This window comes from Culex quinquefasciatus, chromosome 3 (assembly GCF_015732765.1).
Source record: "Culex quinquefasciatus strain JHB chromosome 3, VPISU_Cqui_1.0_pri_paternal, whole genome shotgun sequence".
Classification (NCBI taxonomy): domain Eukaryota; kingdom Metazoa; phylum Arthropoda; class Insecta; order Diptera; family Culicidae; genus Culex; species Culex quinquefasciatus.
Genome location: NC_051863.1, coordinates 132,520,471 through 132,543,238, shown reverse-complemented (window position 1 = coordinate 132,543,238; position 22,768 = coordinate 132,520,471). Strand labels below are relative to the sequence as shown.

Here is a 22,768-nt window from a genome sequence, read left to right as displayed (position 1 = left end):
AATTAATTACCTCATAAAACAACATGTCTTACTATAAAAGTCCAATTGATAATAAATTTCTGTCTCATCACGGTTTCGAACTACACATTTATGAAAAACTTTAGATAGTTAAAAACCCAAAAAATAAAAGGGGTCGTACCGCCCCCAGATCACAATGTATTGAAATGTAAACTCCGGATTTGTGTCGCTCCCCTCTTTTTTAGATTTTTGAAAATCCTCGTTTTTAAAATGCATTTTCCTAAGAGAAAACAAAAAAAAAATCAACATTTAGGAATTTAAGCTAATTTGATTTTTTTGACCTAAAATCAATTCGCGTACTCCAAATTTACGTACAGTGTTGCCAGATATGAAAATTTTGTGTTTGATGTTTTAAATTGAGTTTTTTACATTAAATCAATTCAAACCATATATGGTAACTTGAGTTTTTCTTGAGATGTCACGTTTTTAATTTGGAAAATGATGTATTTCTTATCAAATGATTAACTAATCCATAATTTTTGTTTCCAATATATTTGATTAAAGCTGCCAGCAACAAATGAATTAACAACAATAACAATTCGTTAGAGCATAGTAGGCCTTGAATTTTGAAGATTTTTTTTTTAAATTGCGTAACGAAAATAAATCGAATTTATGCAAAAAATTCAGGTTCAAGGTGACGACTTCCATCATTGCCATTATTTATCGTTTACAATATTTTTACAAAATTTCTTCTGCAAGCTAGACGTGGTGATTATTTTTGCTAACGATTTCTCTCTTCTTTGTGATGTTTAGAAAATCATCATTAACCAATGATTAAAAACCAGGAAGTCAATGATTCCAAAATTGTAAAATCATGATTCGAAATTCGGACACTTAGTATCATACCATTTTTGTATTAGCTGGCAAAAAATCATGTAATAAGTAGGAAATGTATAAATATCATCAGAATGTAGCATAAACAGTCCATTTTAAGAGAATGCATGCAAAATACGTCTTTTCCAACAATGTTTCATCAGAATTTTAAAATTAAAATGACTTGTTGTGCTTCGAATCCCGGACACTGATGGAAGCTGATTCGAAATCCGTTCACTCGTTTTTGCATATGATTCGCACAAATATGGACTGAAGTTGTAGTGAATGGAATTCTTTAGGTCTCAAATAAGCTGTTAACATCAAAACATTCGATATTTTGCATCAACATTTGCTAAAATTTAAGAAAATCAGAACCATATTTTTTTGCTTTGCCTTCCCGGTGCTTCGGACGCTTATGAAATATTTCAGTGAAATGTTTCGCTTTTTTTGGTAATCTCATATTTTTATTTTATTTAATTGTTTTGGCATAAATTAAAGCGACCAAACAAATTTGAACCACCCGACTGACGACGTCCACAGGATGGCGAAGATGGAGCTGATTGACGATTGGCTTCTGCGAGTGCTTCCAAAGTTTTGGATGGGGTGTGCCACCTCAGCTAACCCTCTGTTGCAGCGGATGTCCCCTTGATGTGATATTAGAATAAGAAATACCTCCTTTCCTCTAACTATCCCCTATCTATTAGCAATTTCGAAGGTTATTTTGTAACTTTTTTCCTTCCCCTGCTCAATTTTTCTCTCATGTACCAGTAAACTCTAACACCGTTTGAGTTAGTCAGCTGTTGAAAGGTACCCCATATCTCAGCTTAGGATAATTACTGCACTGATGTTTTTGCCGAAACAATCCAATAAATGAAATGAAATGAAATGAAAACAAATTTGAAATTAAGGTTTATGTTGAAATTCATGAAGTAACACAGTTTTGGCAATTATTATGCGAAATTATATCCAAATAATTGATAAAGATGAGGTGTCCGGGTTTCGAAGCGTCCGGGAATTCGAATCATTGGACATAAACATTTGATTGAAACAAAAATTGGAGTAAATACAAAGTATTTCAGAGTGATGACCATTTTTTGTGAAAATGATTAAAACTTCATCTTAACATCATGACAATCTGTTCTTTAAAAAACTATTGATTAGAAGCTTTTTAAATTTAAAAACGTAATAATCTTAAGACTGTTTTTGTTATTTTTGTTATTTTATTTTAGTTAAAAATAAATATGCAATCGAAAATTAGTCGAAAATTAAGTTATTTTTTCTGCGTAAATTTTTATCGTCGAATTTGTCATATTTTGGTTACAATAGAGGGTTAAAATTTCCTTCAAGCAAACCCAACCTATAAGCTAAGACCTGGTACCGCCAGCTCAGCGGCAAAACGCAACCACGCTGGCTGGTTGGCGGAGCATGTGCGGAAAGGCCAACTGAAATGACTTGAAACACTTGAAAATTTTATTAATATAAATATTCATAAGCTGATTTTAATGATCAAACGGGCAGAGGATGGCCCGACTCCGGTGCGAGTGCGTGTGTGGCAAATGTGTAGTTTCAAAGGGGGCACACTGTTAGAAATAAACATGAAAGTGACCGTTTAATGGGTTTTGTCCTCGCGCCGTGACAGATTGTCGTAATTGTGGGGGTGCCAGTTATTACAAATGGTACCCAGCACCACACTGGGACATCGTATTCAATCAACCGGTCGTCACTTTTATTGCACTATCCGGATGAGTTATGGACAAGTTTTCGTTAAGTAACATGAGAAAACATTTGTTCTTCGCTGAATGATCGGAAATTTGTTACGCTGCAACGGAATACATATTCATGACGAGCACAACTTAACGACTGCAAGTTTTTATGGTGGCACAAAGAATATTGAGTAATTCTCGCTGAAAGTGGACCACTATTTACACAAGGTGCTCAAAAATCAAAAGCAATGTACTTTTCCAATAGCCCCCACCAAGTTATGAATGAAACCATGTTTGGTTGGTTAAATTTGTCCTCACCTCGGCGCCACGAAGCTAACACATTTTTGTAAATTGGTATTTTTGTGACTTAGACGCGTCCACAAAATTGCTCATAACTTTGCGAAACTTCAACGAACCCTTGATGTTTAGGGGTGTTTTGAAAAGGAAATGAGCAGAGCTTTCGAATGCACTTGTCAGAAAAATACCATTCCATACATTTTTTAGCCACAAAACACCAATGTATTTTTAAAAGTCATTTTTGAAGGCCGGCGCCCCGCTTTATCGAAAAACTGACAAATCCATTCGAAAGCTGAGACGATTTCACATAAAGGACCAATAAATCTAAGGTGTATGTTCCTCCTATCTTTTTTAATCAAATTTTGATTCTGCGAGCGCAGCGCTCCGTTCGCATTTCGGGCACCCAAAATGTTGCAATTTGCTTGCCCCATTTTAAGATTTTGTCAAAAAATATAGGTGCTCACTTTTTAAATGATAGTTTATTGTCCAAGGATCAAAATGCACTTTCGATAATTGACCAATATTTATGTTTTTTGGTTCTTCTAGGCAATTGAATGTCGAAAAATTGTGTTTTTTTCTCTTTTTTTTTTTTGTAAAATGCTCACTTACAATTGGGTGGACTTTTTTCAGTAGAAATAATGAATGTAGCATGTAGGAAATTTCGTTTTTTGTAGGAAATTTCACCACGGAAATTTTTCTCTAAAAGAAAACTTAATTTTGATACTCCAGTGCCAAGATATTTTAGTTTAAGGGTGCACAGCAACGAAGGAAGTTGTTGTCTTCTTATACCAAAATAGTCAAACTTACGGACCCAATCCTGCAATATTGGGAATGTAAAATTAATCAAACTTTGTTGTAAATTACTTTGTGGACCGTACTTTAGGGGATGAATAAAAAAATATTTCGATAGTACCCGTAGTTTTGAAAATACTAAAATGTCTGTTACAAAAATCTGGGTGCAAAAGCTCTGGTTGATGTGCACCGTTAAGTGAGAAAAAAAGTGCCAATTTTACAAATTTCCAGAATTAACTAGCACGGTCTATTATTTACATGCGGCATATGTTTTGGAGGCCAGAGTATGGTTTCTTATAGTTATTTTGGTCGCTGAATTCGGATCTGGAATCAAAATTTAGATAAGCAGTGAACAGTGATATTTTAGCCACGCTCAAATATTATTTGAATGTATTCCCCATAGCCACTTAGGGATCGACAGCCGAAGCCGCTAACCACCACGCCACGAGGCCTCTCAAAACAATCAGAAGTTGAAAAAAACAATCTCCATAACAAAATCCGTAAGTAAAATATCAATTAAAGGTGAGCGAAAGATGAAATATGACCGGCTCCAAATTTAACTGTTAATCTGAAATTTGATTCCAGATCCGAATTGAGCGACCAAAATAACTATAAGAAACCATACTCTGGCCTCCAAAACATATGCCGCATGTAAATAATAGGCCGTGCTTTGTGAAATTGGCACTTTTTTCTCACTTAAACTAAAATATCTTGGGACTGGAGTATCAAAATTACGTTTTCTTCTAGAGAAAAATTTCCGTGGTGAAATTTCTTACATGCTACATTCATTATTTCTACTGAAAAAAAATCCACCCAATTGTAAGTGAGCATTTTACAAAAAAAACAATTTTTCGACATTCAATTGCCTAGAAGAACCAAAAAACATAAATATTGGTCAATTATCGAAAGTGCATTTTGATCCTTGGACAATAAACTATCATTTAAAAAGTGAGCACCTATATTTTTTGACAAAATCTTAAAATGGGGCAAGCAAATTGCAACATTTTGGGTGCCCGAAATGCGAACGGAGCGCTGCGCTCGCAGAATCAAAATTTGATTAAAAAAGATAGGAGGAACATACACCTTAGATTTATTGGTCCTTTATGTGAAATCGTCTCAGCTTTCGAATGGATTTGTCAGTTTTTCGATAAAGCGGGGCGCCGGCCTTCAAAAATGACTTTTAAAAATACATTGGTGTTTTGTGGCTAAAAAATGTATGGAATGGTATTTTTCTGACAAGTGCATTCGAAAGCTCTGCTCATTTCCTTTCCAAAACACCCCTAAACATCAAGGGTTCGTTGAAGTTTCGCAAAGTTATGAGCAATTTTGTGGACGCGTCTAAGTCACAAAAATACCAATTTACAAAAATGTGTTAGCTTCGTGGCGCCGAGGTGAGGACAAATTTAACCAACCAAACATGGTTTCATTCATAACTTGGTGGGGGCTATTGGAAAAGTACATTGCTTTTGATTTTTGAGCACCTTGTGTAAATAGTGGTCCACTTTCAGCGAGAATTACTCATTATCAATAAATATATGGTGATGTTTTGTCTTGATTGCAGGATATGCGAAGAAAGCAAGATGACAATTCTTATCGATAATATTGATTTTACACTATACAATTTTCATAATTTTTCAACTCTAGATCGGTTGTTCTTGATTATAGTAATATTAAAAAGAACAATCTCTTTCTTTAATCTATTTCAATCACTGACCATATCGACCGTCACGTTAATCCCCTTCGATTCGATCCACTACACCCGCCATTAATGTATTCATCTCAAAAACCTTCAATGAGTCGAATGCCCTTCGAATTGCAATTCCTCAACGGTCACAAAATCACCGACCGCGTCAGTTTCAAATGCGTGGGCGTTTCTTCCCTCTCTGTACCGACGACCGAGGTTGGGCCTTAAATCAAGCGAACCAATTTGCCCTCAAGTGTCGCGTCGTTACACACGTGCCGCCGTCGATCGACTTATCACAGTTCTCTCAGCTCAGCCATAATGGCCACGACGACGTCCCACCACCAGCCGACAAAGTGTGAACCTTGACACACTAAAAGGCCCACCTGTAATCATCCTCTCCTACCTTCCTTTGAGGACCACGGCGGGGAAAAAAAAGATCTTGGCTGGAAACGGCAAGTGCTGTTCAGTTCTGCCGGTCTACGTCATTCGTTGGCGTTAAAATGTCTTGTTCCATTTCATTTGTTTTACATTTTATGTTCACACTAATTTTGGATAATGTTATCAGGTGGCCAAGCGAAATAAAAAAAAATAATAAAAATAATCCAATCAAATTAGTTTTTTGTGCCTTTTGAACCTCAAATCCACCTGCATCGATTCATAGCGTTCACACTTTGCGCATTTCATTTTAACCTACTGTAATTTTTATTTTGAATTGAATTTTCAAATCAAGCAACCGGAAACACTTGTTTCGGAAATACGATCATCTCGAGCTCCTCAATAATCGCACTAAGAAAAGCCTTAGAGACTTATAAAACTCATCCTGAACTGAATTTTTTTTTAAACTTTCCCATTAGAAAAAAAACGAAGAATATTCGAACAACCATGCAGAACGGTCTTAACTACTCGCCTAGGCTGGCTCCTTAAACAATAAACCTTTTTTCAAAAACTCTCCTACTTTAGGCAAAGCTGACTTTAAGATACCGCAAAGCATCGTTGGATAAATGTACGACTCATGCCGAAAAAATCTTTATGTTCACAGCAAAAAATCCGATGTTAAAATCGCATGCAAAAGCATGCACATCACCTTCGTCAAAATAAACACTTAATATTACACACTGCATGTACAATTTTTGCAAACACAAAAAAAAAAGTTGCAACCGACGGGATTCAACCCCAGCACCAACAGTAAGGACTGGCACCTTAGCCCACTCGGCCATCAGACCGATGAAAAGCTGCAAGGATAAACGCATATATGAGCTTGACATTTCGGTCAAGTAGGTTTCCCATACTGATGGGCTACATATTTCAGGGTGTAATATTACATAAAATTGCATAAAATAATGCAATATTTATTTTACACCCAGGCCTTTTACACGCAGCTGGATTACTACTTTTTTAGCTGTGTTGCTACTTGATGTATAAACATGATTCGGTGATTCGTGTTTTTGAATATAATTGTTCGTATTTGGGGATTTTAATTCAAATTACCATGCTGCTCCATTGAAATTTTTCACCAACACAATTTGCTGGAGAAGCATGGCGTTTTATATTTGATCAATTTATTGAAATCCGATATTTAAGTTTTCAATTTAAATTAGTTTTTTTTTTAGCATTTTAGATTAGATTTGGAGAATCTTTCAACTGAGATCAATTCATAAGCATTTGCAGGGATGTTCCTTATATCTTAATTTAGATTTGCCAGCTAAATGCTCTTTTAGGGAAAATTATTTTTGAGAAACTCTAGATCTATGCATAACAGTGGCTTTGGTTATGAACGCTCCCTTGCAAAAAATTTTATATTTTTTTTACTTTTCACGTCATATTCGAGTTCTGCGACCCCATTTTGGTCATATTTGAATATTTGATTGCATATTAAATTACAAAATGGGTAATTCTCCGCCAACTCACACAGCAGTTGCCCCGACCCCTCTTCGATTTGCGTGAAACTTTGTCCTAAGGGGTAACTTTTGTCCCTGATCACGAATCCGAGGTCCGTTTTCTGATATCTCGTGACGGAGGGGCGGTACGACCCCTTCCATTTTTGAACATGCGAAAAAAGAGGTGTTTTTCAATAATTTGCAGCCTGAAACGGTGATGAGATAGAAATTTGGTGTCAAAGGGACTTTTATGTAAAATTAGACGCCCGATTTGATGGCGTACTCAGAATTCCGAAAAAACGTATTTTTCATCGAAAAAAACACTATAAAAGTTTTAAAAAATCTCTCATTTTCCGTTACTTGACTGTAAAAAATTTTGGAACATGTCATTTTATGGGAAATTTAATGTACTTTTCGAATCTACATTGTCCCAGAAGGGTCATTTTTCATTTAGAACAAAATTTTTCATTTTAAAATTTCGTGTTTTTAACTTTGCAGGGTTATTTTTAGAGTGTAACAATGTTCTACAAAGTTGTAGAGCAGACATTTACAAAAATTTTGATATATAGACATAAGGGGTTTGCTTGTAAACATCACGGGTTATCGCGATTTTACGAAAAAGTTTTGAAAAAGTAACTTTTTGCTTTTCTCTTTGTTTTGTCGTCCGTGTCTGTTGCGGGTGACCATGAACGGCCATGATCGATGACGACCAGCTTTTTCAAAACTTTTTTTTCGTAAAATCGCGATAACTCGTGATGTTTACAAGCAAACCCCTTATGTCTATATATCAAAATTTTTGTAATTGTCTGCTCTACAACTTTGTAGAACATTGCTACACTCTAAAAAATAACCCTGCAAAGTTAGAAAAAACACGAAATTTTAAAATGAAAAATTTTGTTCTAAATGAAAAATGACCCTTCTGGGACAATGTAGATTCGAAAAGTACATTAAATTTCCCATAAAATGACATGTTCCAAAATTTTTACAGTCGAGTAACGGAAAATGGGAGAATTTTAAAACTTTTTAGTGTTTTTTCGATGAAAATACGTTTTTCGGAATTCTGAGTACGCCATCAAATCGGGCGTCTAATTTTACATAAAAGTCCCTTTGACACCAAATTTCTATCTCATCACCGTTTCAGGCTGCAAATTATTGAAAAACACCTCTTTTTTCGCATGTTCAAAAATTGAAGGGGTCGTACCGCACCTCCGTCACGAGATATCAAAAAACGGACCTCGGATTCGTGATCAGGGACAAAAGTTACTCCTTAGGACAAAGTTTCACGCAAATCGAAGAGGGGTCGGGGCAACTTTTTCCGATTTCGTGTGAGTTGGTAGAGAATTACCCCATTAAATTAAATTACATTAAATAGGAATTTACAGGAAGCGGAACACGGGTAGAAATTCATCAGATTAGAGTTTCCATGCTCAACGTTTCCATTAGATTCATGATTTACATTAGATTTAGATTTACATTGGAGTAATTTCCATGACTTTTTACTCTTTACATCATATTTCAACATTACATTGAGTGAGTTTACATAAGAAACAGTAATTACGTGCTGTGTAAATTTACATATTTTTTCTGTGTATCCCCTCTCTCCTAAATGTTTTACGTTATACAGTCCAAACTCGAATTATCCGAAGGCCTTGGATATATTTCTCTTTGGATAATCAAAACTTCAGATAATAGAATCAAAAAATAATATTTTTTCTTTATCTTATTTTTCATTGCTTAAGTATGACTCATAAACTCCTCTAAAACGAATTACATTTTTTTAATCCAAGATGGCGGCCAAATTGACGGTAATGACATATTTAAAAAATGCATTTTGTAATTTATAGGCAATCAAATATTCAATATTCATAGAACAGACTATAGTCTCTATGCTAAGCACGGTTCTATCAACAGAATGATGTAAGAAAAAAACATCTAACAAATACAGCGACACAATCGATTTTACTATGACTAATTCCGCCATGAAAAAATAGTTTTATAACCAAAGAAGATAGTTTATAACATAAATAATGTTTACCTGTAATTAGTCATTAAGCAATGATCAATGTAGTCTACGTTTGATTGACGAATAAATAAATAAAATAAAAAATAAAGAAGATCGATTTGAAATTAGCATTGCTGGCCAATTTATGTTAAGTGATCTTTTGAAAAGAAATATTGGATTACATAGATCTTAGATAGCTTTTTTCTCAAAATTTATTTTTGCTTATCCTTAGATAGCAAAATCTAAACTTAGAAATATGTACCCTCCCAGCAAAGCTTATGAATTGATCGCAGTTGAAAGGTTCTTCAAATCTCTGAATTGCAAAGGTAAAATCCTGGAGCAGGACTGTTAAATACTAATAAAACACTATTAGAAAATCAAACATGAAATATCAGTTTTCGGTTGATTGATCAAAAATAGAACACCATGCGTCTTCAGCAAATTATATTATTGAGCAGCTCTCTACCAAAACCGGAAATGAATTTTATTTGTATTTATTTATTTGGCTCAAACTTTGTGGGGTCCTTTCCTATGACCAAAGAAGCTATTTTGTGTCATTGCTTCACCCATACAAGTCTCCATACAATTTTGGCAGCTGTACATACAAAAATGGTACACTAAAACCCCCGATTACGCTCAGGCGTTACGCTGTGTATTTCGTCGATTTCTCTGAAACGACGCAACATTTTTGCAATCTTTTTAAAGCAATTTATACGTTTTGTGCAGATCTACAAATTGATTTCGACTCTCTTGTTGTCGATATTAAAGGGACCGTTGAGAACGGGAGTTATCAAATTATAGAACGAAAAATCAAAGCAATCTATTTGAAGGGACTGAAAAATTTATTGACAGCTGGAGGAATATTGATATCGAGAAGATCGACAGCCAGAGATTCCACTGTAGAAACATTACACTTTTTGCGAGAAATCAACCTAACAAAAAACGTAACGCCTGAGCGTTATCGAGGGTTTTAGTGTACGTAAATATTCAAACATTTGTAACTTTTGAGTGAATTTTCTGATCAATTTGGTGTCTTCGGCAAAGTTGTAGGAATTGTTAATTGAGAAAAATAGGTACACGGAACAAAAATTTGCCGATTTTTTTAATTAATTTTTTTTCACAAAAACTAAATTTCCTAAAATATGTATTTTTTTATTTTCGAGATTTTTTATACGTTTTATAGGACAAACACCCGCAACTTTTGAGCCATGAAGAAATATGGTCAAAAAATCTGCCGCCGAGTTATGATCTTTTTTTAAAATAGTGATTTTTGGAAAAAATCGAAATTTTATAGAAAAAAAAATTACCTCATTTTTTAAATGTAAAATTGAATATGCAATCGAAAAGTTTTTTTTTTAACAGCTCCGTTTTCCAGATACGGCCACCGAAAGTTTGATTTCTGCGAAATATTTGCAGTTTGAATGAATGACCATTTCTAAAAATATTTTCTTTAAGTTCAGAATATCTATATATATAAAAAATTTCGACGGTTCTGTTCGAACGCGAATCAGTTCAATACAGAGCGTCGGATCGAGGTGCTCTTTGTTGCGTTGGGTTCGTATAAGTCCAAGGAAGGTTTTTACGCTAATAAGTTGATACTTTGGCCACTCTGGAACCGATTCCGGTACACCTGTCGTTTGTATGGGAAACGGTTCAAAAATACAAATTTTGATCATAGGAAGCCTCAAGATAAGTTCAAAGAAAAATAATACAAAATGTCAAAAGGTTCAGACAGAGAGAAGGGAAAAACCAAAAAAGGGCAAGACGAAGTTTTCCGGGAAAAGCTTGTTTGCTATAAAATTTTCTAAGAGACATTGAAGATTGGATGCTGCGATACAGCGGCTTAAAAAAAGCAACAGGAAAATTGAAGTTGTATAAAAATATGCTTTTGAATTGTTCCGGATGTTAGATGAGTGACCGGATATCGACTCAAATACCATCATGTTATACATCGTTGGTAAGGTAATTAAAAAAACCTTTCCAACGAGTCCGAAACATTGGAGATCAGGCAACCCTGTCTAGAGTTTTGACCTCTTATTTGTGTACTCTTATAAGTGATATTTGTGTACTTTTTTATTGCGGATTTTTTTATTCCATATTAATCTGAAGTAGAAAATAAAAGTTATAACATTAATTTAAATATATTGCAAAACTGGGCTTAGGAATTTTTAACCAACCATTTTATTACTCTAAATGCAATTTTTAAATTTGAATTCTTTGAAGCAATAACCAATCTTCAACATTAACATCAATTTATCAAAATGTTGAAGTGTTTAGAAGGGGCCCCAAATTGACGCTTCGCCAAGGGCGCCGTGGGCCCAAGATACGGCTCTGCAATTACCCAATAAAACACATAGTAACATAGTCTTCAACCCCCTCTCCTTCCTAAAGGCTAGTACGCTGATCGGAAGGAAAGGGGTCAAGAAACAGCTTTACGAACAGCAGAACAAAGAAGAGGGAACGATTTCTTGGGGCTTTTCTTCACCCTCTCTGGCTTGCTTACTCTGCCGCTGTTGCCCATTTGAAATTTTTCTTGGCCGATTCCTTCCGAAGTGCGTATACCGCTTAAATGTTTAACATTATACAGTCCAGACTCGATTATCCGATAGTTCCAAAAATTTCACTTCGGATAATGGAATCGAAAAAAAAATATCTTTTTCTAATTTTTTATTGCTTACGTATGTCTCACAAAATCCTCCACAATGAGTTAGAATTTTAAAATCAAAGATGGTTGCCACAATAGTGGTGATGAAATAATGAAAAATGATTTGGGTAATTCTCTACCAACTCACACGAAATCGGAAAAAGTTGCCCCGACCCCTCTTCGATTTGCGTGAAACTTTGTCCTAAGGAGTAACTTTTGTCCCTGATCACGAATCCGAGGTCCGTTTTTTGATATCTCGTGACGGAGGTGCGGTACGACCCCTTCAATTTTTGAACATGCGAAAAAAGAGGTGTTTTTCAATAATTTGCAGCCTGAAACGGTGATGAGATAGAAATTTGGTGTCAAAGGGACTTTTATGTAAAATTAGACGCCCGATTTGATGGCGTACTCAGAATTCCGAAAAAACGTATTTTTCATCGAAAAAACACTAAAAAAGTTTTAAAAATTCTCCCATTTTCCGTTACTCGACTGTAAAAAATTTTGGAACATGTCATTTTATGGGAAATTTAATGTACTTTTCGAATCTACATTGTCCCAGAAGGGTCATTTTTTCATTTAGAACAAAATTTTTCATTTTAAAATTTCGTGTTTTTTCTAACTTTGCAGGGTTATTTTTTAGAGTGTAGCAATGTTCTACAAAGTTGTAGAGCAGACAATTACAAAAATTTTGATATATAGACATAAGGGGTTTGCTTGTAAACATCACGAGTTATCGCGATTTTACGAAAAAAAAGTTTTGAAAAAGCTGGTCGTCATCGATCATGGCCGTTCATGGTCACCCGCAACAGACACGGACGACAAAACAAAGAGAAAAGCAAAAAGTTACTTTTTCAAAACTTTTTTTCGTAAAATCGCGATAACCCGTGATGTTTACAAGCAAACCCCTTATGTCTATATATCAAAATTTTTGTAAATGTCTGCTCTACAACTTTGTAGAACATTGTTACACTCTAAAAAATAACCCTGCAAAGTTAAAAAAACACGAAATTTTAAAATGAAAAATTTTGTTCTAAATGAAAAAATGACCCTTCTGGGACAATGTAGATTCGAAAAGTACATTAAATTTCCCATAAAATGACATGTTCCAAAATTTTTTACAGTCAAGTAACGGAAAATGAGAGATTTTTTAAAACTTTTATAGTGTTTTTTTCGATGAAAAATACGTTTTTTCGGAATTCTGAGTACGCCATCAAATCGGGCGTCTAATTTTACATAAAAGTCCCTTTGACACCAAATTTCTATCTCATCACCGTTTCAGGCTGCAAATTATTGAAAACACCTCTTTTTCGCATGTTCAAAATGGAAGGGGTCGTACCGCCCCTCCGTCACGAGATATCAGAAAACGGACCTCGGATTCGTGATCAGGGACAAAAGTTACCCCTTAGGACAAAGTTTCACGCAAATCGAAGAGGGGTCGGGGCAACTGCTGTGTGAGTTGGCGGAGAATTACCCAATGTCGTTTATAAAATGCGAAGATGGCTCAGTCGGCAGCGGGTAGCAGCAGTAACACCGAACATCCTACCCGTCGTACGTTCGATTCCAGTCCAGCGTTATTCCACTTGGCCGTCGACGAGAAAGCGTCCCCTACCTGTGAAACAACTTTTTAAAATCCGAATTTCCTTTTGCTGCCCGTTTCAAACATTTTAAAATAGAACATAGGCCACACCCTTTTCCTACTGCAATCCAAGTCGAGCTTCTCATTCCCATTGGCCAATCAGAATTAGTTGATTTGAACTAATGTAAATTCCAAAAGTAATGTAAATTTTCAAAACTAATGTAAATTTCCAATGAATCTAATGTAAATTTCCAATGAACCTAATGTGAATATACACCATTTATCATGATACCTTTTGGTACATGATAAATAATGTAAATTTACAGGAATATTTTTTTCTGTGTAGTCATAGTCTTCATGTTACGATTCATGTATTTAAAAAATAAATTTGCAGTGGGTATCTGTCACATGGAGGAGGGGGGAGTTTGATAATGCCAAAATTTTAAGATTAGTATTTGACAGAACCTTTAAGTCATTTGTACAGCTGATGTAAAGTTGGTTATATTTTTGAAGTTTTACTTTACTTTGTACTTGATGCCTGAAGATTAAAACGCCAATGTCGATATTTTCTTGAAAAAAAAGAAAAGAAAAAACAAGCAATAAGAATAAGCCAACATAGAACTACCTCAATGATGACTCTCTCAGCTCGGCTCACATTCTGCCAGTCATATTGATCGGTGAGACCTTTTTTTCCTACTCTACGCGTGCGCTGGTGTACAATCAACTTAAGTGTCGATACACACCGCGAGCGAATAATCGATCTAGAAAACTAACAATCAATGCATTTTTATGCAATTTTCCTCCTCCTCGTATTACACACAAACACACAAGAACTTGTGTCGGCCTGTCGTCGCCGATTGACAGCATCGAGCAGCGACTTAACCCTGAGCTGCTCACTATGAACTGGGTGCATGGGTTCGGAGACTGAATATTAGAGTGTAACAAAAATGACTTTTTGGCGAGCATTCAAGGGTATGTTCCGGTGGGCATACTAAGCCCAAATCCAAAATATGAGCTTGATTGGACGTAACAGGAGCTGGCGCTCCGCCCTTCAATTTTAAATGGGATTTAACCCGTAAAAAAAGATTTTTTTCAAAAATGTCACTTTTGAGGCATTTTGGCCACTGAAGCGTTTATTTTCAACATCATTGGCGTGTAGGCCAGATCTTTGCGCATCTTTTGGTGTATATAACATTGAAATTTGGAGCACCCTGAAGCTCGGTACAGACCTTCAAAGTTTGGCATTTTTTCGAAAAATTGGTCCCAGCAAAATCAAATGGCGTCTCGGGCGTCGCGAGGCGCGACGCCTATCTTTTTTGCCGGGGCCGATTTTTCGTGATATACACCAAAAGATGCGCAAAGATCTGGCCTACACGCCAATGATGTTGAAAACAAACGCTTCAGTGGCCAAAATGCCTCAAAAAGTGACATTTTTGAAAAAATCTTTTTTACGGGTTAAATCCCATTTAAAATTGAAGGGCGGAGCGCCAGCTCCTGTTACGTCCAATCAAGCTCATATTTTGGATTTGGGCTTAGTATGCCCACCGGAACAAACCCTTGAATGCCCGCCAAAAGGTCATTTTTGTTACATCCTACTGAATATATTATCGCCGCCGTCTTGGGTGGCATATCTTCAAAGTCACAGCCAGCCAGGTCGTGCCATTCATGTAGAGTTGAGCTAGCTGGGCTTAGTCGCAGAAAGCCACCTCCGGCAAGTCATGTCGTTGCGTTTCTAGTAGCTGAGAAGTAGTGTCTCATGGACAGTGGGAGCAATGAGTCGAATGGTGGAACGAAATGTTCAGGAGTCGGTGCATTTTTTGACATTGAAGGATTTATTGGAGCTTTAAAATTTTAATCTTCCTGATCTTGTTCTAGATTGTTATTGCAAATAAGAATTGTAGTCATTTGCTAAACTGTATTAGAAATTTGACCGAATATATCAGATATATATTCTTACTTAATTTAATACCTGTTAGAATGTGTATTGCAATATTTTAAATTTTCATCATTTCATCAGTTTTTTTATTTTGTCCGTTTTTTCGATACTTTTTCTCACCATGCAACACGAGACCTGCCATACATCACACTAATATCGCACTCGTGCACTTTGCATTTGCGAAGTTTGGTGAACACGACACGACAACGTAGATAAGTCACTCAAAGTTGGGAGACCTTATATAATTACATCGGCTCGCAGTACGCTTTAATTGAATAATTATGTAAATAGTAATTAAACTCAAATTAGTGCCATGCGTCCCCTTCTGCGTTCGGGAAGCGTGATGCAGTGATTTTTTAACTTTAAATATACCTAATACCCCTTTTCAAGCGTTTAGAATAAATATTTACCGAGGTGGACTGATTTAGTATAAAATATGAGTTTTAGCACCTGATCCGGGGTCACCGGCACCGGTCAGTGTGACCGGTTTGATTAAGAATAAAAAAAACCGGTGTGTAAAATCATTGCAAGCTGGACGACGCAGGGTTTCACTTACCTCGCCAAAGTGCTGATGCTGATGAAAGCCACCGAGTGGTGGCAGTAGATGATGTGATATTGACGGAGTACTTCCGGTGGTGCCTTTGCTGATCAGTGGAGAGTGCTCTGGAAGTGAGATGGAGGAAGTTTTTAGTTAAAGATAGCGTTTTATATTATTTCAAATGCTTGTGTTGCTAAAATAATATTGGACTATTCATGAATAATAGGGTGGATTGACGTTTGTATTTTTAAATGATCCAAATTATTCAAAACAGCTATTTTCCGGTCGCAGTTAGGTCTCAAAACAGCTTTCGATTAAAAGTTGTATAGGAAAATCCTCTTTTTTTATTATTTCTATAAATTTAAAAACCATGCAAACTATCCTGAAGAAAGTGCTATCTATCTCTTGACAATAAATAAAGCTCAAAACTGAACTATATAATTCTGGAGTATTATGGATACCACACATATTTTACTTATTTTCAAATTTATGAAAAAGGGAAAATTACAAACATAAAAAAACAGCCAAAAATAAAGTTACTCATACAAATTTCAAACGTTTTGTGAAAATTTGAGCCTGTACCAATCGCTCCCAAATATTCGAGAATTGTTGGCTATTCTGTATACCGATAAGAGTTACAATACCTTTGATTTATTGTTTATTTAAAATTATGTATTTTCATGGTTATCTAATTTGATTATGATATTAGTTGAATTACTCTTAAAAAAATCAGAAAAAAATAAATATAGGGTTAAAAGAAAAAATCGAATCAAACTTTTTTTTTTTAATATTGTGTGTTGTTCCGTAACGGTTGAAATAATTTTAGCTCGCCACGTTGCAAAATAATGTTGATAAATAAGTCCTCCTAAATCCTTAGATATTTCAAAACATAGCATAGCTCCACTACAGATCAAATGAAAACTTTGTTTGCAGATTCGAAGGACAGCTTACAGCTGAAAATATATTGCTATGTTTTTTCAGGATGTTCTATGTAACATATAAAAAACAATAGTAAATACTTATTAACAGGATTCTGAGATATAATTTTATCGGAACTCGGTACATGATGCACCATGCATCTCCAGCAAAATGTACTGGGAACTCATTTCGATGGAGAAGCATGGTAGTTTTAGTTCGATAGATATACAAGTCAATTTTTTGCGTCGAATTTAAAAATGTTCAAAATGATGATTATAGTATCCCCTATGAAGGACTTTGTTAACCCCTCAAATGAAAGAAAATGTGTAAAACTTTCATATGCAACGAAAGGTTTTCTTGCAAAAAATCCTTTTTCCACAATCATAAAAATGCGTTAAAACTTACCTATGTGACCAGTTTGAGTGAATGTGATAAAGATGAACATTTACTTACAGTTGAAATGAAAAAAAAATGCAGGAATTTGGATTTTCTTGACAAATCCCGGATAAAAAATTACCATTTGATTACCATATTGGATCATACAATGACACTTTGAGAAATGGTAACTATTTGTGAAATCGTTTTTTCAATTTCCCAAAATTAAAATTTAACTATATTAAACTATTTGTGAACTGTTTGATTTAAGGTTACTTTTTGCCAAATAGTACTTAAACCATTTATTTACCATACAACAAACAGTTTTTTGACGAAAATAGTACTGAGTTTTTTAAGGTTACCATTGCTAACCACCCTTATGCCAGATGGTTAAACCATTTGTGAGATAGTAAAAATTCATGCCAACCATATAAATACCATTTTTAACATAGTAGTCAAACATTTTTGGAAATGGTAGTAACAATATAGTTTAAAGTTCAATTACCATATGAAAAAAAGTTTTTATATGGTACTTTTTTATGCGGGATAACTGTTCGAGAAAAGTCTTTCTAGTTTCAGCTCTTCAACAAAATAATATAATAACAAACTTGAAAATCTAACTTCTTGTGCTCTTTTTACTTGATATTTTTTATGAAATCACAGCTCAAAGTTTTTAAATATGTTAAGATGGTTTCCGAAATTCGTTCATAAAGCTTTTAAATGATTTTTTTTATGGTTTCATTTGTGATATGGTTTATGGTACATAGTGATCAGCTTAATGAATGTCCTTGGTTGAAATTATTTTCATAGCACAAATAAACTTAGGCATGACATTTTCAGAAGAGCTGATAAGTGCAAAATGTGAATTGATTTTAGTTATTAGTAAAATTTAATGCATTCATTTTATTTTATTTTTTTTCAATACATTATCAAAACATTGATGCCAAAAAGTTAAGAAAATGTATGTTTCAATTTTCAGAATTCATTGGAAATTTAGGAAACGGGAAATATTTTTTCACCGGAATACTCAGTACGGAAATTTGGACGATTGGACAAAACAACCTCGTTTTTTTTCTTTTTGACCGTTGCAAATATTTTTCAAAATTTATTTCACTCCTCTCCCTACCAAAATTTACCTGGAAAATCAGGGAGCAAAAATTATACAAAAACCCGATTTAATATCACCAGAGGTGAAATAGAACCTTTCTTACAAAATGATGAAACTCCGACAAATATATTGGTAAAATTAATTTTTCAGAAACATAATGATACCACCCAGTGACAATTTGACCTAAAGCTTCGAATGTTTTTAGGCTACACCTCGAATGCCATTTATTTTTTCTAATTTCAGAGGTACATTATGGGTCGCAAGATATTTAAATTTAATTGAGAAAAACATATGGGTAATTCTCTACCAACTCACACGAAATCGGAAAAAGTTGCCCCGACCCCTCTTCGATTTGCGTGAAACTTTGTCCTAAGGGGTAACTTTTGTCCCTGATCACGAATCCGAGGTCCGTTTTTTGATATCTCGTGACGGAGGGGCGGTACGACCTTCCATTTTGAACATGCGAAAAAGAGGTGTTTTCAATAATTTGCAGCCTGAAACGGTGATGAGATAGAAATTTGGTGTCAAAAGGACTTTTATGTAAAATTAGACGCCCGATTTGATGGCGTACTCAGAATTCGAAAAACGTATTTTTCATCGAAAAAACACTAAAAGTTTTAAAATCCTCCCATTTTCCGTTACTCGACTGTAAAAATTTTGGAACATGTCATTTTATGGGAAATTTAATGTACTTTTCGAATCTACATTGTCCCAGAAGGGTCATTTTTTCATTTAGAACAAAATTTTTCATTTTAAAATTTCGTGTTTTTTCTAACTTTGCAGGGTTATTTTTTAGAGTGTTTTAATGTTCTACAAAGTTGTAGAGCAGACAATTACAAAAATTTTGATATATAGACATAAGGGGTTTGCTTATAAACATCACAAGTTATCGCGATTTTACGAAAAAAAGTTTTGAAAAAGTTACTTTTTGCGTTTCTCTTTGTTTCGTCGTCCGTGTCTGTCGCGGGTGACCATGAACGGCCATGATCGATGACGACCAACTTTTTCAAAACTTTTTTTCGTAAAATCGCGATAACTCGTGATTTTTATAAGCAAACCCCTTATGTCTATATATCAAATTTTTGTAATTGTCTGCTCTACAACTTTGTAGAACATTAAAACACTCTAAAAATAACCCTGCAAAGTTAGAAAAAACACGAAATTTTAAAATGAAAAATTTTGTTCTAAATGAAAAAATGACCCTTCTGGGACAATGTAGATTCGAAAAGTACATTAAATTTCCCATAAAATGACAAGTTCCAATTTTTTTTACAGTCGAGTAACGGAAAATGGGAGGATTTTTTTTTAGTGTTTTTTCGATGAAAATACGTTTTTCGGAATTCTGAGTACGCCATCAAATCGGGCGTCTAAACATAAAAGTCCCTTTGACACCAAATTTCTATCTCATCACCGTTTTAGGCTGCAAATTATTGAAAAACACCTCTTTTTCGCATGTTCAAAATGGAAGGGTCCCTCCGTCACGAGATATCAAAACGGACCTCGGATTGTAAAAGTTACCCCTTAGGACAAAGTTTCACGCAAATCGAAGAGGGGTCGGGGCAACTGCTGTGTGAGTTGGCGGAGAATTACCCATATTGGATTGACATTATTAGAAAAAAATAAAGGGTACTCAGTCTTTACTGTTAGTCTATGATTAACTTGAAAAAAATATGTATCGCTATTGCACTTTGTCGACCTATTATGAGGAGCCAGAAAAAAACACTTTCACGCGCAGCGTAAAACGCGCAAGCGTAAATGTGCTGGCGTTTATGCTTCGACTTGACGCCTTGTCGATCTTTCGAGCAAGAACTAGCCGGGACTTCGAATTTGATGTTCAGCATATGATTCTGTATAAAACCGTCTGTTTGTTCATATCATGTTCCATACAATGTTGGCAGTTGTCCATAAAAAGGTATGTGAGAATTCAAAATCTGTGTCTTTTGAAGAAATTTGTTGATCGATTTGGTGTCTTCGGCAAAGTTTAAGGTATTGATGATGACTATTGCGGAAAAAATGACACACGGAATTTTTTTTGCTGATTTTTAAATTACTTTTTGTTACTAAAAAAATATTTTTGAAAAATCATTATTCTCTTTATTATTTTTATTTTATTTTCTTTTTTTGACATGTTTAAGGGGAAATAAAATGACATCTTTTCATAAAATCCTATAAAGGGCACAAAATCTTCGACCAAGTTATAATTTTTTTAATAAATGTGATTTTTCGAAAAAAATCTTGTGGTCATTTTGTTTTGACTTCAACTTTAAATGTAAAATTTAATTTGCAATCAAATAGTATTTAAGGCCGTTTCTACACCCAGAACTGGGAATCGGCATACGAGAGGATAAAGAGCACGGTTCGGTAGTAAAATGGTACTGTGTAAACCCCGAAATTACCGAGAGTACTTTACTCATGGGTCCATTTTCCAAAAAAGTTTATCTATCAAAAAAAAAAAAAAGTACCGGTACCGAGACTCGAACCCAAGACATTCGACATATTGAACTGTGCCTTTGCCATATGGGCCACCATGGTTCGGTGACTAAGTGGCGGTCATTTGTCTATATAAGCCACTCAATAGGATGAACTGTGCAATGAACGAATGAACATGCGAGAGGTCTTTACTCAAGCCAAATAGTACTTTCCTCACGTTTCTTTTCGGGAGGACTATCCTCTCGGTCTTTAACTTTGGGTGTAATATTTTTCTAAGTTTATGTCGACTCCCCGTCCTTTTAAAACAGCCTAAACATCAGGGACAAAATATATTTGTTCAGTCAACTGAAAACCATTTTTGATGCATTTTCCTGCATGCTTGGGCTCGCTTAAAATATTTTAAATAATTGTGTAATTCGCGCAACAAAAAAAAATCGTGAGAACTTCGATATTTTGAAAATTAATCATTGCATAACTACAAGACAGATATAAAATACATTTTGAAACACTTTTATAATGGAGACAATGAAACCATAACTTGTAATTTAAATTTCTTCAGCTGAGAAAATTCCCATTTTGCTTTTTAGAACTTTGTTGATATGTCCTTCGGTTGCTGAGATATGGAGACTTCGTAAAATTTTCTGCTCTTTTAAATATCACGAGTTTTTTTTGAAAAGGTCCTATAAACAAAATTTTCACTTTATGCTTTTTGGGTGTTTTTGAATACCCCTGACTCAAGGCGGTTCTAAAAACACCCAAAAAGCAAAAATTGAAAATTTTGTTTATAGGACCTTTTCAAAAAAAACTCTAGATATAAATTATTACGATAATTTCAAATCCAGTCCAATGTTTGAAAATGACAAAAGTAAATGTATTTTTTCCCTTTCAAAAAATATTCTAGGTTAAGAAATTTCAAAATATAAAGAAAATAGTTTTTTTTAGTAAAATTTTAGTGATCAAAATGTGATTTTTTGAAAAACTGTAAAAAATGTTGTCCATGTATAATTTTTTTTCAAAAGTTAGCTAAAAAATGCTTATTTTGTAGAGCATTGGGTATTTGTAACTTTTCTTAATATTTTAATGAGATGTGTGGTATTTCCGTGTAAAATTTTAATCAAAACAAATCATACCTGGACTTGCCGTCAGGCTTCCCATCTGCAGCGAACCGTTGCTGTCGAATCCGGTGATCAGCGGCGACCCCAGCATAAACCCGTCGTCCAGCTCCTCAAAATCTTCCAACCGGCTGTGCTGTGATGCCAGTGGTCCAAACCGTCCCACCCCATTGGCCAGAGGACTACTTCCGGTCACCACAAACTCCGGCGTGTGGTTAAACTTGGACCCCCCAAAGGGTTTGCTCATCGAGTTGACCGGTGCCGTGCTCGGTTGGTTCGGTTCCACCAGCTTGTACGTCTTGCCACCGGCCGGAATCGACAGCCTCAGGGGCATCCGTTTGGCCATTCCGGTTGCCCGTTGCGGAATTCCGGACAGCAGCGGGGAAATGTTCTCGTTCTGGTTGGCGGACATCTTTCCGGACCGTTCTTTTTGGCGAGGGTCGTGTGAACTCGTGCTAAAATCACTGTACGCCGTCTGTTTACTCGTTACTTTATCACTTTTCGGTCTGTGGAGAAGCTTTTTTTCTGTTGTTGATGTTTACATTTCTCGGAATTTTTCGAAATACGCAAGAGATCGTGCGCGAACTTGGCTTCAATCAATCGCTTTCGCGATTGACCGTGTAGAAAAAATTCCGTTGTTTACGATATTTGAATATATTTCTTGCGTCGTCCCACACGTGCGAATCTGGTTCCGCAAGATTTTAATTGCACTGTCGAGTCTTTTATAATTATTCGTTGTTATTTTTTGGATGTTTTCTGTTCGTGTTGCAGAGTGTCGAGTGTGAGGTTTATCTTGGAAAAAAATAGATTATTTAACCGGATTTTCTAACTGTAACAGATTTGGTAAACTTTGAAATATTAATAACAATACACTTTTTTACCAGCTTCCAATCTTGACACTGTAAAATTATTAATAATTACTGAGCAATTCTCGCTGAAACCGTC

The 22,768-nt window shown here is 35.1% G+C and overlaps 1 protein-coding gene across 2 annotated transcripts in view; it reads right to left on the bottom strand.

The window, feature by feature from the left end:
- The window catches only part of LOC6036544 (NAD(+) hydrolase sarm1), a 143,536-nt gene extending 121,286 nt beyond the window's left edge, over window positions 1–22,250 (bottom strand). For both annotated transcript variants that reach the window (XM_038265864.1, XM_038265865.1), the window contains exons 1-2: window positions 21,842–22,250; window positions 15,899–16,005 (exon numbers count right to left, since the gene is read on the bottom strand). In XM_038265864.1, the coding sequence (XP_038121792.1) occupies window positions 15,899–16,005; window positions 21,842–22,235 (501 nt within the window). In that variant the 5' untranslated portion in view covers window positions 22,236–22,250. The remainder of the gene's footprint in view (window positions 1–15,898; window positions 16,006–21,841) is intronic.
- Between the last annotated feature and the right edge of the window lie 518 nt (window positions 22,251–22,768).